This window comes from Suncus etruscus, chromosome 5 (genome assembly GCF_024139225.1).
Source record: "Suncus etruscus isolate mSunEtr1 chromosome 5, mSunEtr1.pri.cur, whole genome shotgun sequence".
Classification (NCBI taxonomy): Eukaryota; Metazoa; Chordata; class Mammalia; order Eulipotyphla; family Soricidae; genus Suncus; species Suncus etruscus.
The window spans coordinates 133,302,116-133,319,406 of record NC_064852.1 but is presented as its reverse complement, the minus strand read 5'-3'; the positions used below and the strand labels follow the sequence as shown (position 1 = coordinate 133,319,406).

At 32.6% G+C, this 17,291-nt stretch overlaps 1 protein-coding gene across 1 annotated transcript in view; it reads left to right on the top strand.

The window, feature by feature from the left end:
* Positions 1-17,291, top strand: part of FSIP2 (fibrous sheath interacting protein 2) — a 104,497-nt gene that overhangs the window by 70,517 nt on the left and 16,689 nt on the right. The window contains exons 19-21 of the mRNA XM_049772930.1: positions 649-1,140; positions 2,959-3,059; positions 14,487-14,533. Coding sequence (XP_049628887.1) covers positions 649-1,140; positions 2,959-3,059; positions 14,487-14,533 — 640 coding nt within the window. The remainder of the gene's footprint in view (positions 1-648; positions 1,141-2,958; positions 3,060-14,486; positions 14,534-17,291) is intronic.

Here is a 17,291-nt window from a genome sequence, read left to right as displayed (position 1 = left end):
GAAAATAAAAAAACCCATTAAGTTCTGACTCAGAGCTGTATTACCTGGGCACAAGGAACTGAATAGGATGCCAGGGATCAAACCCTGATTGACCTCTGGCCTCTCTGTTTGAAATTTTATTTTGCTGCAACATAGCTTGTATATGATGTTTTCATTTACCTTGAAAATTTAGTTTCAAAAATGGAAATTTCAGAAATGGAGATGAATTTTTATTCTTATTAGGGAATTACAGAAAAACACATATACATGTATATATCATCTGAATGCATTTTTGGTAGAGTGGGTTTGGACTATACCTGGTAATAGTAACACTGCAAAGAGATTCCAGAGTGCAGAGTCAAAATAAATCTCTGAGCATCATGGGGTATGACCCCCAAGCAAACAAACAAAAACAATGATGACTATACGCAGAAAATTGAAAAGCACATTTTAGACATTTTCTTACATTTTAATAAACAATGCTAGATTAATACAATCTTTGAAAAATGATAGAAACAAATATTTATCTTTTTTAAATATTTCTAATAAAAGAAAGTGGCATTTGGAATAATACATAAGTTAAAACTATAAATCATAATATAATAACTGTCAAAACACAGAAATGTGATTGAGACATTTGATTAATATTTATTATATCTTCATTTCCAGGCTTATTGCAGAAATTCATTCCAGAACGTAATAAAACCTGACATCACCAAGGTAGAACTTTTAAAAGATGTTCAGAACAAAAAAGAACTAATTATTCGACTGGTAGCTCATGATATTGATCAAGAGGAGATAGAGAGAAAAGACAGTTATGAAGATGAAGTTATTTTAAATGAAGTTATACAAGAAGGTTTTGAAGATATAGTTGAGATGAAAGAATCAATGAAACTAGAAGAAAACAAAAGTATTTCTTCCAAAACAACATTAAGCAATGGTAACCTGAAAAAAATGTTGTCATTAAGCAAATGTTGTCTATCCACATCCAGTGTAAATATAAAAAATGTTGAGACAACCTTGAAGAGTACTTCAGAAACTAAAAAAGAGCTAAGTAAAAATCCCATCATTGAGCATCAAACAGATGAACGCAGCAAATCAGTTCACTCAACATCGATGGTTCACAGTCACTCATATTTAGATAAAAAGCTACAGCATGAAGTAAGTGAGAAAAAGCATGACAAAAAATGGCCTATACCCAGGGAAAAGATATTTCCAGAATGTGCAAGCATGCATCTCTGGTAGATAGGTTAATCCAAAATTATTCTAGACAGTCTCCTCCTAATTTTATCAATATTTATCGTGTAAGAAAAATAAGAAACAGAGCAACAGTAGAATAAGTAGTGTACCTTCCTTTCATGTGGCCTACTTGGGTTCAGTCTCCAGCACCACATAAGGTCTCCCAAGCCCCACCAGTAGTGACTTAGGAGCACAAAGCCAGGAGTCAGTTATGAGCGCCTGAAGAATGACCTAAAAGAATAAAACAAGTGAGAGAGATATAAAAAAATAACAAAAGAAGTCACAAAATTTAATTGTGATATCATAATGTAAAGTGACCTAAATTATTAGAGGTACAAATAGAAAAATGAAAATAAGGACTATATTAGCTTAAGAGAAATAGCTATAACTAGAAAGTACTTAAATCAAATAGCCATTTTTTTTTTGCTTGCGTTTGGGCTTCATGTTTTGTATTATATTACAATGTGAATACTCATGGAATATTGTGTGGAGGAAGCTTATGCAAACTAGATGGCAATAAAAAGGAATCCAAAGTAGTAACAATTAAATACACACACACACACACACACACACACACACACACAAATTGTGGGTTTAAATCCCGACTCTAGAGAACTACATCACTTTTAGGTAAATTATGTAGATATCTTTTAAATCTGTGGTACAATACTTTCCAAGTAATGATCTTGATCAGAGATCCTTTGAGCTGACTCTATTTAAATATCTGTACCAGTAAGTTTTGTTGTTTAGATTTGAGCATGGTTCAGGATTTCCTGTTGTCATAGTTCCAAGATTGTATTATTCAGAGAACATTTATCTATGTGTAATTATTTCTCTATTCACCCCAAAGTTGAGATGAACCAGAGAAAAAGAATAGTATATAATTCTGTTGACAGTAAAACATTTAGCATGTAAGTTAACACAAATTTTCATCTCTCTTAATTAGGAAGCTATGTATGATTTCATGACCAGATGTAATCTGCAGAATTATTTTCATGAGCTTTATGATAGAAAATGTTGGTGGCGGGGCCGGGCGGTGGCGCTGGAGGTAAGGTGCCTGCCTTGCCTGCGCTAACCTAGGACGGACCGCGGTTCGATCCCCCGGCGTCCCATATGGTCCCCCAAGAAGCCAGGAGCAACTTCTGAGCGTATAGCCAGGAGTAACCCCTGAGCCTCACAGGGTGTGGCCCAAAAACAAACAAACAAACAAAAAAAAAAGAAAATGTTGGTGGCATTGTAGGAATATTATAGTATTATATTTACAAAGTTAAAATGGATTCCATGAACAGTAATCCCAGTTATAGATACCACAATAAAGACAAAGTTAGAAAACTCTTGGCATAAAACAACACATTACTTCTAAATAAATCATATGAATTAAGATGATTGACTTATAAAGATTCTGAAATTGATCAGGTTTATATGTCTGTTGTTTGTCCTTTCAACTCAATAACTATTATTTCAAATATTTTAAGTATATACAGGACAAACTTTATCTTTCAAACATTGTTTTTAGACCTGTCTTTAAGATTCTTTCAGCTTCTCTTTTATAATATAATTTTCACTGAGTTATTTCCAGGTAATTTTATTGGAAAGTGTTCATTTAATTTGAATTATGGTGTTAATAATATTTTAAGTAAATTTTAAACTTTGTCTCACTACAACATAGAAAGTAAAGAACATACCAACAGTGTAAAGAATTTTTATCTCAAATTTGTAAAATAATTTTAACTTTCACAGAAGGAAGAACATGGTGTTTCTTCTGAGCCAACACATTATTTTATACACAGAATTATGAGTACGTCTTCATATAACCATGAAGATCTTGCTTCTTCAGCTGGGTAAATTAAATTTTTTAATGTAAAAATATAAATAAGATAGAAGTAATGCTTGCAGAATAAGTGGATCCATTGTAAAATTATAATTAGACATTTGGCTCTCTAACTTTCCTCTCTATCCCTTATTCCACAGTGGGGTTACTTTAGTTGTATTTTATTTATATTTTTATGTTTAGAGGCAACACCCAGTATAGATCACATTTTATTCCTGACTCTGTACTCAGAAATCATTCCTGGCAGACTCAGAAAATTATATGGGGTCCTATGGATTGAACCTAAGTCAGCCATATGCAAGGCAAATGCCCTACTTATTGACCTAGCTCCCTTTTCTACCTAGTGTTGGAATTTTATTTATTTGACCTCTAAATTCATTTTACTGGACAAGAATTTGCTAAAGTGACCTTGTTTTTTGTTATACTCTGGTAGGTCAGCACTGGGTCACAATAGTACCTGTATTAAGAACTGAAGGAGTCTTGTTCAACTCTCTTTAAGTAGTTGGCTGTTTTAGTTTGCTTAACTACCAAAAAAAAATAAAATGAAAAAAAGCGGTGTAAATTGCAAAATTTAGAAATAAATTCTAACAAGATATGGCATTTATAGCAAATGAAAGCATTGTTTACATAATATGAATAGAATATGGGGCTAAAGAGACAGTACAATGGGTAGGTGCTTGCCTTGAATGTAATCAGCATCCCACACAGTCCCTGAGCACTTTCAGGAGTAATTCCTGACCATGGCACTAGGAGTAAATCCTAAGCATCACAGGATGTTGTCCAAAAACAAATATAAAAAAATAATTTGAGTTTGGGTGACTATAAGAGTGAACTCTGAACTGTGACATTGGTAGAGGTGTGATAGATAAAAGTACGTACACTAAAATCTAATTAACGATGACTTAAATGAATAGTCAAAACTTGTCTAAAATTTGTTAAAATGCTAAGAATATTTACACTTGGAAGAAATAGATATTCTATTATTAAAGGTGAACTCTATTTCTGGCTACAATAGCATGATAAAATTGTTTCATTTTGAAATTGATATAATAGAGTGGAATATTATTTATGAAACACCATTGTCTCTTCTACAGAATATCTATTCTTAAAGAATAAGAAATTCAGACATCTATTTATAGTAATGAAGAAAGATTGTACACATAAACTAAATAAACATAAATTTAGAAAAATATGGAAGAACAGAAAAATTTCAAAGAGTTCATTCTCAGGGAAACAAAAAATACACAAGTACTAATTTATAAAACAGTAGTTTTGCAGCAAAAATTCAGTAATATAACTGCAGTAATAAATGCAAACACAATTAACAAAAAGTTACACTCATATTTGTAATAACGTACACAGATTTTGATTGGCTTGTGATAACCATCTTGGTAACATAATGTGGAAAGGGTACAATTTATTCTTTGAGATGAAAAAGACTGAAATTCGAGATGATTTTTTCATATTTCTTTGGTTTGTCTGAGGGAATAATTTCTGCCTTAGATAAATAGAAAGTTAGAGTGAAGTAAATAAGTTGAATATAAGTTTGGAAACCACAGAGAATAGTTGATGGCAGCAATATTACATGAAAATCAGGATAGTAACAGATGCACAAATACTGGAGAACAAAATATCAGAAGCAAAGAAACATTGTGTGAATGCAAGGACTTGGAAGGAAGCATGATGAGAACCTTTAAAAATAAAACACTTAAACATGTAGCTGGAAAACTGGACAAAGACAATAGTATATAAATGCAGCAGATCAGATCCGAGAAAATAAAAAACCTAGGACTTTATTAAAACTTAGACACAAATTAGACGCAGCCGAGCTGGCATGCCTATCTTCAAAAGATAGAATAGAGAACTCTGTTCTTTCATTGAAAAAAGTTAAACCTAACATCACAAAGCATACTAACATCTTTTTTTGGGGGGGGCCACACCCATTTGACGCTCAGGGGTTACTCCTGGCTATGCGCTCAGAAATCGGCCCTGGCTTGGGGGGACCATATGGGACGCCGGGGGATCGAACCATGATCCGTCCTACGCTAGTGCTTGCAAGGCAGACACCTTACCTCTAGCGCCACCTTCCAGGCCCCACATACTAACATCTTGAAGAAAAAAAGTCTAGAAGTAAAATTTAAAAATGTCAAAATTGCTATAAAATTATAATAATTATACCTACATGGCAATGCATTTTTTTGGCAGAGAGGCATATAGGACAGAGCTTGGAATTTACTGGATCTATTATTAGGAGAGACACTTCAAATTATGGTAGTTAAAACTCCTAAATATGGAACTCAGGGTATCATAATTGATACTCAGATAGAAGCAAGGTTGGTCACATTCAAGGCTTTAACTCCTGTATTATCTCTCTACTTCAACCCAAAAATTAAAAGCATTGCATTAAATATTCTCAAAGACTATTGAAAAACACAGAGTTAAAGAATAATTGGAGAACTAATATTGACCAAAATGGAAATAAAACAAATTTAAAATTTAAATATAAAGTAACTGAATTGAAGTATTCATTATATGGGTTCAAAAGTAGATTTAAATAACTGATTATTAAAAAGAAAAATAATTATAAGAAAGTTACTATTAAATGTATACTAAACTAGTTTACCTAGATAAAATGAATATTTTTCTAGAATTGCATGACCTACTAAAATGAATCAGAAGAAATAGATAATTTAAAATGTCTTACTACAAGTAAAACTTTAAATCAGTTTAGTCATCAAAAGCCAAACAAATGTTTAGAACATGGTTTTACTATTGAACTCTAGCAAACATCTAAAGGATAATCTAAATTAAAATTAAGGTGTAAATAATTGTATTAGCATAAAAGTAATAATAATAAATAATAAATAAATAAAATTTATCAGAAGGAAAATGATTGCACATTGAAATGACAATACCAAAAAATTAAGAGAAAATAAGCCTACTGTATTCTTGAATTGGAACTCAATAGTTATGATATAAATATTAATAAAATTAATCTATATTAAATTCAACCTACACAAAAGTATTTTAGGTATGTTACAGAAATAGAAACAAGTTTATTTATGTAAAATATAGAATTCTCCTAATAGCCAGTTTTGAGAATATAAAACCAAATAGTACTTCTTGATTTCTAACCTTACATAAAGCCATGGAATTAAAATAAATGTGGTACCAGCTGAAAGATATATGGGAATATGTAATATATCAAGAGTTCAGGCCAGGCCAGACAGTACAGTCCATAATTTATCAATGGTTTTCAATATTACATAACTTCAGAGTACTGTTCTCAACTCCCTCTACATGAACTTTTACTGCTCTCACTCAATTCTTTCTTTAGTGCCAGTCCACCATGAAAAAGACTCATTTAATTATACTTTATATTTCCTTCTCTTACACTTCTAATAACTCCCCACGTTTTCCCAGGTTTTGTAATATTTTCGGAACCACGATCTGGCAATGGTTAGGTTTACTCCTGGTTCTACACTCAGGGATCAATTCTGGTGAGCTTGTTGGGACCAGATGAGATATGGGTAGTTGAATTTGGGTCAGCTTCCTGCGACAAGTTCCACACAAGCTGTTTTCTTCCTGTCCTCCCTTTGTTCTCTTTGTCTTCCTTCTCTCTCCCTCTCTCCCTCTCTCTCTCTCCCTCTCTCCCTCTCCCTCTCTCTCTCTCTCCCTCTCTCTCTCTCTCCCTCTCTCTCTCTCTCCCTCTCTCCCTCTCTCTCTCTCCCTCTCTCTCTCTCTCTCTCTCTCTCCCTCTCTCCCTCTCCCTCCCCCCATCCCCCCTCCCTCTCTCCCGACTATGGTTTGCAATATTAATATCGAAGGAGTGCGTTTATATCACTGTATCTCCTTTTAGCACTCAGTTCTTGTCCAGAGTGATCATTTCCAGCTTTATTGCCATAGTGGTCATAGTGGTCTCTTCTAGGCTCTAACTGTATTTTCCCACTCTTTGTGGCAAGCTTGGTCCTCCTGGCCCTTGTTTTTATTGACTCTGGATTTTATTACCATACTATCTATTTTTAAATATTCTAAAAATTAGTGTAATCGTTCTATGTCTATTCTTCCCCCTCTGACTCATTAAGCTGAGTATAATATGTTCTCTATATTCATCAATGTTTAAAAAAATTTTATGAGTTCATTTTTTCTAATAGCTGTGTAGTCTTCCATTGTGTAGATGTACCACATTTCTTCTTTTTAAATTGTTAGATTTAGCTCATGCTTTCTGTTTGTTTTATTTTTTTATTGCTTTTTTCTTTCCTTTAAAAAAAAACTTTATATACGGGTCACACTTGGCAGCGCTCAGGGGTTACTACTGGCTCTGCACTCAGAAATAGCCCCTGGTAAACTCGGGGGACCACATGGGATGTGCTAGGTTGATCACATGCAAGACAAACGCCCAACCGCTGTGCCATTGCTCTGGCCCCTTATTTTTATTTTGTATTTTTATCAGTGATATCAGACCATTAAAGACACTTTTGAGGCCCAAATACTGAAAAATTCTGCCTGTAACTTTGTCAATGTGCTTTTCAGTTTCTAGTTAGTTGTCGTTTTTTGGTCCACTTTGAAATGACTTTTGTGTAAGGCTTTGAGATCTGGACCAAATTTTAATTTTTTACTGTAATCCAGTTTTCCCAGAAACATTTGTTAAAGAAGATATTGTCATTTGATGTCTCAGCACCTTTATAAAAAATTAATTCTCTCTATTTGGGTTTATTCATGGGTATTTGATTCTGACTCATTGATCAGACACTCCTTTACTCCAATGCCATGCAGTACATATTGGACCCAAAAACCAAAAAAACAAAAAGAAACAAAACAAATAATAATAATAATAATGGCTGTGTATTTGAGGAAAATTCACTTCACCCCTATTTTATTGAGTTTTATTTTTATCATCAATGTGTATTGGATCTTGTCCAAAGCTTTCTCTGCTTCAATCAATAATATATGGTAATTATCTTTCCTTTTATTATTATGGTGTATTATGTTAATTTATTTGCAGGTATTGAACTATCCTTGCATTCTTGGAATGAATCTCATTTGATAAGGTTTATTATTTTTTATGGTTTTAGATTAGGTTATCTGTGATTTAGTTAATTTTTTAGCACCAATGTTTAGTAGGAAGATTTGTTTGAAACTTTTTTTCTGGAAATGTCTGTCTTCTTTGTATATCAATGCTATGCTAGTTTTATAGAAGGATTTCTGTGTCTTAAATATTTTGAAATAGCTTAAAAATTAAATGCATCAAATTTTCCTTGAAGGTTGGATAGAGTTCACCACTGAACCTATCCAGACCAGGACTTTTGATTTTGGGGTAAATTACTCATTATATTTCCATACTTATGATTGTCCTATTTCAGCTATTTTATTTCCATTTAGCTTTGGGAAATTACATGACTATAAGAATCAAGCCATTTCTTCTTGTTTCTCCTGATATTTCAATTCCTTCATTGAAATCTCTCATATTTTGAATTACTGAATGATCCATTGTAATTTTTCCCCTTTGACCTCTGATCTGATTGAATATTTTTCTTTTTTTGTCTGATGAGTCTAGCTAAAACTTTATCTACCTTATTTATGATTTTGAAGCAACAACTGATTAAACTGGCACTTTGATTTCTTGGTTTCTATGTGCTATTTCTTTCTTGTTTTTACTACTTCCCATCATCTACCCTTTGGGTTTGTTGTTACTTTTGTAAACTTTTGAAATGTGTGTTTAGGTTGTTGATTTGAGCTTATTTTTTCTTTCTTAATATAGGCATGCAATGCCATGAATTTTCACAGTAGTGAAGTGTTTGTTGTAAATTCTCATAGTTTATATATTTATTGTCACTTATTTCAAGGAACTTTTTACTTCTTCTTTTAGTTCCTCTTTGATACAGTTGCTTTTTAACAGTGTTTTTATTCAGCTTCCACTTATTATAAGTGTTTATCTTCTTTTTGTAGTTATTTTCTACTTTCATGGCATTATTTTATGAGAAGTTACTTTGCATAATTTCTATTTAGTAAATTTATAGTTTTTATGAGTAATGGCCTCTTATGTGATTTATCATGTGAACTAGAGAAGCATTTACAGTCCTGTTTTGGTGATGAAGAGGTCTGCATATATCCAACAATCACCATTCTTATGCCTCATTTAGGACTTTTTTGATGTAAATGTATAGATTTTATTTCTAGACAAAATTTGTATCTAGAAATATTAAGTTTAATATATTTTTAATAATTTTATGTGACCAAAGTGACAAGTCTTCCACAGTATTATTTAAGGTACATAATGACATTGAATCAGGGGTACTCTCACCAATGACTTTTATCTCTTTTTTGATATTATGTCTGGTTGTTGGAGTCTACCAGCACTGTTATATTTCCACCAATGTGTAGAAATATTATATGTTAAATGTATATGTACTTTGATAGCTTTTATTTGGTGCATAATGTTATATAGTATTTCTTGATCTACTAGTCCTTAACCAATAAGTAATGTCCATCACTTTTCTCTGATTACCTTCTTTATATTGACTAATATTTAGTCTGAAGCAGGTATGACTGCATCTGCTTTATTTTTCTTCTGTTTAATTGTATTATTTCTTTCCACCCTTTCATTCTGAATCTGTATTTATGCTGTGAGTTAAGGTGTGTTTTCTACAGACAGCAGATGGATGGATTTTTTTCCTAATTCATCCAGCTACTCTGTGCCTTTTTTTATAGGAAAGTATAGTTCACTGACAAAGAAAAAGATTAATAAAATATAGGGCTGTGTGATAATTTTGCCTATGTGTTTGTTGTTTCTAGCTGCTTTTACAAGTCTTTTTTTAATAGGAGACCTATTAGTAATTCTTGCATTATTGACTTAGTTGTTGCAAATGCTGCCAGTTCTTATTTGTCTGAAAATTTTTTTATCCCTCCCTTAAGTCTCAGTGATAGCTTTACAGAGTAGCGATATTTAGGAAAGAAGTGTTTTATATTCAATACCTTGAATATATAATTCAAGGTATTTTTCTGAATTTTAAGATAGCATAGGGAGGATCTGTTGCTATTCTTATATTGTTTTCCTTATACTTGAGGGTTTACTCTCTTGCTTATTTAAGAACTCTGTCTTTGATTTTTATTTTATCAATGTGATTACTGTGTCTTGGATTTTTTTGGAGGGGGGGGCTATCTTTTTTGGTACTCTATGAACCTCTCGAATCTGTGAGCTTGCCTCTCTGCAGAGATCATGAAAATACTTGGTAATTGTTTTCTTCCAGCCTTTGTTCCCTTTTCTATTTTTCTTTTTATGATTCAAAGATTATTCCTCTTATTACTATGATTTTACATTCTCTTCCCATTTGTTTAACACTCTATTCTCTTGTCAGTTCCTTCTTCATGATCACCAGTATTTTTGTCTTCAGTATCACTAATATGATTTTCTGCATGTTGAATTCTGTTGTGACTTGCTATTGTGTTTTTAAGTCTTCAATTCCATTTGCATGAACTCTTGAATACCCTGGTTCAGTTCATCTTTCAGTTGGTTGAACTGTTCATGTAATGACTGCTTTATTTCCATGACTTTTGCATGATGCATTGAGTTAAGTTATTCATCAATGAGAGTTGAGGCTTTATTTGAGCTTGATGATTTTCAAAGACTAGTGTCCTGTCTGCCAGAGAATATGAATGAAATTGTTTCTTCATTGTGTTTAAGGATTTGTAGGCACTGTAATTAAAGATTCAGATTCCAAATTGACTGAGATTGGAACTTGTTTGGAGGGATTTTTGTTTTGTTTTGCTTTTGTTTTGTTTTGTTTTTAATATCTCTGCAATGCTACTTTCTACAACCTATCAATCTAACAATGTCAGTGCCCGAACATGCTTTTCCAGTGTTCATTCTGGTGAATAACTAATGGTGCCAATAATATAGAGGATAATTATGGAGGTATCTGAAGCAAAATATCTAAACCAGAAACTCTTAAATGTAGAGTGGTTGAAAGGTAAAGTTGTCATGCAGACATGCTTAGCTGTTTTGGCTTTAAGAAATGGTTCAGGAGTCTATAATATAGGAGTGTCAGGGAGAAATACCACACACTTTATATATTAAAATTTTTGAAAATATATTTAAAATATATATTATAGCTTTATACAGATTAATTTGATGGTCATATTTGGGTTGATTCTCTATTTTTTAATAAAATCTTTATTAAAGCACTATGATTACAAGCATGATTGTAGTTGGGTTTCAGTCATAAATAGAGCACCCCCCTTTACCAGTGCAACATTCTTACCACCAATACCCCCTTCTCCTCACCCCTGCCTGTATTTGAAAGAGGCATTCTACTTCTCTCACTCATTAGCATTGTCATGATAGTCATTAGTGTAGATATTTCTTTAATTTTAACCACCACTCTTTGTAGTGAGCTTCATATTGTGAGCTGGTCCTTCTGGCCCTCATCTCAATTGTCTTTGGACATTATTACAATAATGTCTTTAATTTTTCTTAAAACCCATAAATGAGTAAGACTATTCTGTGTCTATCTCTATCCCTCTGACTTATTTTACTCAGCATAATAGTTTCCATATCCATGAGTAGAAAATTTTATTACTTCATCTCTCCTGACAGCTCATAATATTCCATTGTGTATATGTGCCACAGTTTCTTTAGCCATTCATCTGTTGAAGGTCATCTTGGTTGTTTCCAGAGTCTGGCTATTGTAAATAGTGCTACAATAGGTGTGAGGAAAGGATTTTTGAACTGTATTTTTGTGTTCCTAGAGTGGTATAGCTGGATCATTTGGGAGCTAAATTTTCAAGTTTTTGAGGAATCTCCATATTGTTTTACATAAAGGCTGGACTAGACTGCATTCTCACCAGCAGCGAATAAGAGTTCCTTTCTCTCCACATCTCCACCAGCATTTATTGTTCTTGTTCTTTGTGATGTATGCCAGTCTCTGTGGTGTGAAGTGGTACATCATTGTTGTTTTGATTTGCATCTGCCTGATGATTAGTGATGTAGAGCATTTTTTCATGTGCCTTTTGGCCATTTGTATTTCTTCTTTTAGGAAGTGTCTGTTAATTTCTTCTTCCCATTTTTTGATGGGGCTATATGTTTTTTTTTTATTAAGTTCTGTCAGTACCTTGTATATTTTAGATACTAGCCCCTTGTCTGATGGGTGGGTATTCGGTGAATAGTTTCTCCCGTTCTGTGGGTAGCTTTTTTATTTTAGGCACTATTTTCATTGAGGGGCAGAAGCTTCTCAGCTTATATAGTCCCATCTGTTTATCTCCACTTCCACTTTTTTGGAGGTTTCTGTTTCCTCCTTGAAGATGCCTTTAGTCTCAATGTCAAGAAGTGTTTTACCTACATGTTGTTCTATATACCTTATGGTTTCAGGCCAGATATCAAGGTCTTAAATCCATTTGGATTTGACCTTTGTGCATGGTGTTAGATGAGAGTCTGAGTCCCTTTTTTGAAAGTGGCTAACGAGTTTGCTGCCTATAAGAAACACACCTGAAAAGTCAAAACAAGCATAGACTCAAAATCAAAGATGGAGGAAAATCATCCAAACAAATAGCACCATTTAAAAGCTGGAATGGCCATATTAATATCAGATGACTCAAACTTTAGACTCAGAAAAGATGTAAGGGACAAAGATGGACATTTTGTACTAAACAAGGAATATGTACAATAAGAAGAAACAACACTCCTAATCATATATGCACTCAATGAGGAGCAGCAAAATATTTAATATAATTGTTGACAAATCTGAAAGAAGATATCAATAGCAATACATTAATTAAGGAAGACCTCAACACTACCCTGTCACCAGTTGATAGGTCAACCAGACTGATTCTTTGTTTTGACTATTGTGATTAATGATATTGTGAATATTAGGGTGAAAATATCCTTTCAAATTAGTGTTTTCATATTCTTCATATGAAATCCTAGAAACGCTATTGCTGCATAATATGAAATGATCTTTTTATTATTTTTAAAACTTTATTTATTAATTGATTGATTAATTTCTTGGTTTTTTGAGTCACACTTAAAAGCACTCAGGGTTACTCCTGGATCTGCACTCAGAAATCATCCTTGGCTGGCTGGGGGAACATATAGGATGCTGGGAATGGAATTGGGTCTCTCCCAAGTTTTGAACATAGGCAAGGCAAATAGCCTACTGCTGTGCTATCTCTCCAGCCCATAAAATGACCTTTTACAATTTTTATATTTTATGATTTATGATTTTGGCTCATACCTGGCAGTTCTTAGGGCTTACTCCTCACTTTGTGGTGGGGAACCATATGAATTGCCAAGATCAAAATTAGTGCATCAAGTGCAAGACACCCAATCTGCTATACTACCATCTAGCCATAGATTTCAAATTTTAAGAAATAAGCATTTCATTTTTAATTAAATTGCATTCCCACTAATAAAATAGCCCTATATACATGTGTTATGTATCTGCATGTGTTTATGTATGCTTATGTATATATGTATATACACACATATAAGTATAATCAATGTCAATTCCCAGTTCCAATTTTTAGTAGTTTTGTATTTACTTAAAAACTAAAAAAAGACTTGAGTAAGCATTTGTATAATCATGTTAATATCAGCTTTATTCACAATAAGTAAGTCATGGAAGCAATACCAAGAGCCCATGATAAATATATAAGTGAACAAAATGTTGTATATACATTAAGCAGAGATTTTTAGTCTTTAAAGACATTATTACATATGCTAAAACATGAACGAATCTTTACTGAATTATTCTGTTAAATAAATCATCACCGAAGAGCAAATATTACATAACTCAGAGTTATATGACCTATTACAAGTAGTCAAGCCATAAAGTCAAAAATAGGATGGTGGTCCAATGACAGAGATATGAGGAAAACTGGTGCAAGCATATAATGAGAAGTTTCAGTTGAGGAATGAAAAAATTCTGGATTTGGATGGTTCTGGATATAATGGTAACAGGTTCATCTGAATTTATTTTTTTTTAACAATTTGAAACAATGTAAATTATCTAAATCATGAAACTGTGTACTCAACAGTATTAATGAGGTAAATTTTCTGAAAAGCCAATTAAGAAATCACTATCAGGCCCAGCAAGGTGACGCTAGAGGTAAGGTGTCTGCCTTGCAAGTGCTAGACAAGGAAAGATCATAACCGCGGTTCGATCCCCTGGCATCCCATATGGTCCCCCCAAGCCAGGGGCAATTTCTGAGTGCTTAGCCAGGAGTAACCCCTGAGCATCAAACGGGTATGGTCCGAAAAACCAAAAAAAAAAAAAAAAAAAAAAAAAAGAAAAAGAAATCACTATCATTAAAATGAAGATCTGTGTAATATTGTTCCAAGCATTATTTTATATGAAAATTGACTGGCAAATTGCTCTTTTACTTAGATATTTTATTTACTTATAAGTACATAAAAATTAAACAATTTTTTTATTTATTTTAGTGAAAAAGAAGGTAGTACCCGTGATACAGGCGCCGAAACATTTGAAGGTTTGATTTTTCTTAATTTAAATTAGAAAGTATTTAAAAATGTATTTCTTGCATTAATGAATTTGTTTTTGTTTTTAATTATCATATATCTATTTTTGGAGTTATTCCAGCATATATAATTAAATTGGTTGTTAAAATGAGCAATCCAGTTATCCTTTCTAAAGTGTTTCTGATTTTATGATTTTAGGAAATACAGATTTTAGCATTACAGAAATAATTTAGGGGCCGGGCGGTGGCGATGGAGGTAAGGTAAGCCTTACCTGCGCTAGCCTAGGAGACGGACCGTGGTTCGATCCCCCGGCGTCCCATATGGTCCCCCAAGCCAGGAGCGACTTCTGAGCGCATAGCCAGGAGTAACCCCTGAGCGTCACCGGGTGTGGCCCAAAAACCAAAAAAAAAAAAAAAAAAAAATTTATACTTACTATTGCCTGAGAAATAGCCACAAAATAAGGGTTAATTATGGAGTAATTTATTTATTTGCTGTTGTTTTATGTTTTGGGTCATATCAGGGTGCTGGTGCTCAGGGTTTACTTCTAAACTTTGCACTTAGAAATTAGTCCTAGAAGTGCTTAGACTAGAGGATCACCTGGCATGCTGGAAATCAAACACGGGTCTTTCACATGCAAGAAAAGGCAAACATCCTACCTGTAATACAATCACTCCAGCCCTCCATGCAGTAATTTTTATCAAATTACTGAGACAAAATCTTATGACAACAAAATATTTTTTCTTTTATAAAAAGACAATTTCTTTTGGTATTTATTCTTCCTTTGTGTTTAGTTTTACCAAAAATTTCCACAAAAGTCCTTTCCAACTAGTTCTACTTGCTCTATTAGAATCTTTTAGCATAAAGTTTATACTTTTATTAGTAGATTTAAGATATTTATAAGGATTTTTGTCTCTATTAAAACCTCAAAGAATTAGTATAGTTTTAACAATAAGAACAAGTAAATGTTTATTAGAAAATCATCTTGAATTCAAACAAAAAATTTACTTCTGACAATTTCAAACATGCAAGTCATCATGGAGTTATAAGTATCGTATTTTTCAAGTTGGAAATGGCAATAACTTTCAGTAAATGAGTCAAGTAGAGTAATAATGCTAAAGTTTCTTAACTTGCATGGCATTGCCAAAAGCTGTAAAAGTAATAATCGATGTGACACTTACAAAGTAGTCACATATATATGTATATATGCATATATATATATATAAATCTCTTGATTTAACAATCTTTTCTTTTTCTTTCATGGGATAATTTAAGACTAGTTTGAAAAAGAGACTTTTCATTTTCTAGTGATTAATTCTTAGATCACTCTTAAAATGGTTACCTCATTTTCTCCAGGACACTTATTTATTCAACTTTTTGCTTAATATCCCACCTGACCCTACCCCTCACACTTTAATGATATATTTTATTGTTTTATTTTTCCTATCTGAAATAGGATGTAAGCTCTATGTGGAGTATACAGTTCTTTCCCCAAGCCTAAAAAAATAACCAAAAAAGAACTTTTAGTAGGATAGGAAAAAAAACAAGAATAATAATAATAAAAGTAGCACATTGGTGAGGGGTGGTAGATTGTGGCACAAAAGTTTTCTTTTTTAATGTGATACTGGTACTCATTAAATTTTCAAGTTGAGGTGTTATATTAGCAACAGAATATTTAAGATGAGTTCACTGGAGAAGTGAGAGATGGACATAAACATTCTAAGTTTTATATTAAACATATGGTGACCAAGATATCATGATATACCCTGTATGCAACTGACCTTTCAAACCTCCAACACCATATAAAAAAGAGTCCACCAAGTAATTCCAAGAGTGATTCCTGATCAAAGGGCATGGCATTAGTCTTTGAATATATCTGAGCGAGTCTCCATATCATACACACACACACATACTAACACACAAATCTATAATAACATATCTGAATATGTTAATTTCTCAACGTCTAGCAATTTTTCTGACTTTCACCATGTCAAATTTTGTATATTTTCATAAAAGACTATAGTGTTTCAAGACAGAAACTTTAAAAACTGAAACCCTGATGAGTAGCTTTACTGATGATCCAAAGAAAAATTAGTTATCGAAAAGCAAAAGTCATTTTAGTAATGTGAAGTACTGAGTTAAACACACATTCAGAATTTATAGACTAAAAATAGTTTATCACTTCTACCAGATAATTCAATTAAGCAGCCCTATCATATTTTATTTTTTAAAATCATATTTGAAAATTTACTAAAATTGTACTTACTCAAAACCTCCATTTCCCCAAAGTATAATTTAGATATTTACTCTTTATGTTGACTATCAATGATTAAATATTTATAAATGGATAGTTACTACTTATATCTTAATGGGGGATCCTATAAGAGATAGAGAAAATTGTCTCATTTATATAGTACATATTTTTTAGTGAACATATAGCTTCTATCAGTGAAACTGGATCAGATTCAGGTTTTCAGATTTTCGAACAGGTCAGCTATCTCCTAATGAGTGTTCATGAAAAACACTGACAATATATTATTTTTATCTCTTTGAAGTGACTTTTTTTTATTTAAAAAAAACTAACAAATATCCCCCCCGAAAGTATTTTAGCTCTATATAAATACCACCAGATAACTCCTTAGTATTTTCTCAAATTTTTCCTAATTATCAGCAGAAGTACTGTATTTTCCGGCGTATAAGACAACTTTTGAAATGAAAAATGTCAACCGAAAATTGGGGGTCGTCTTATACTCCAAGTATATCCCAAAAAAG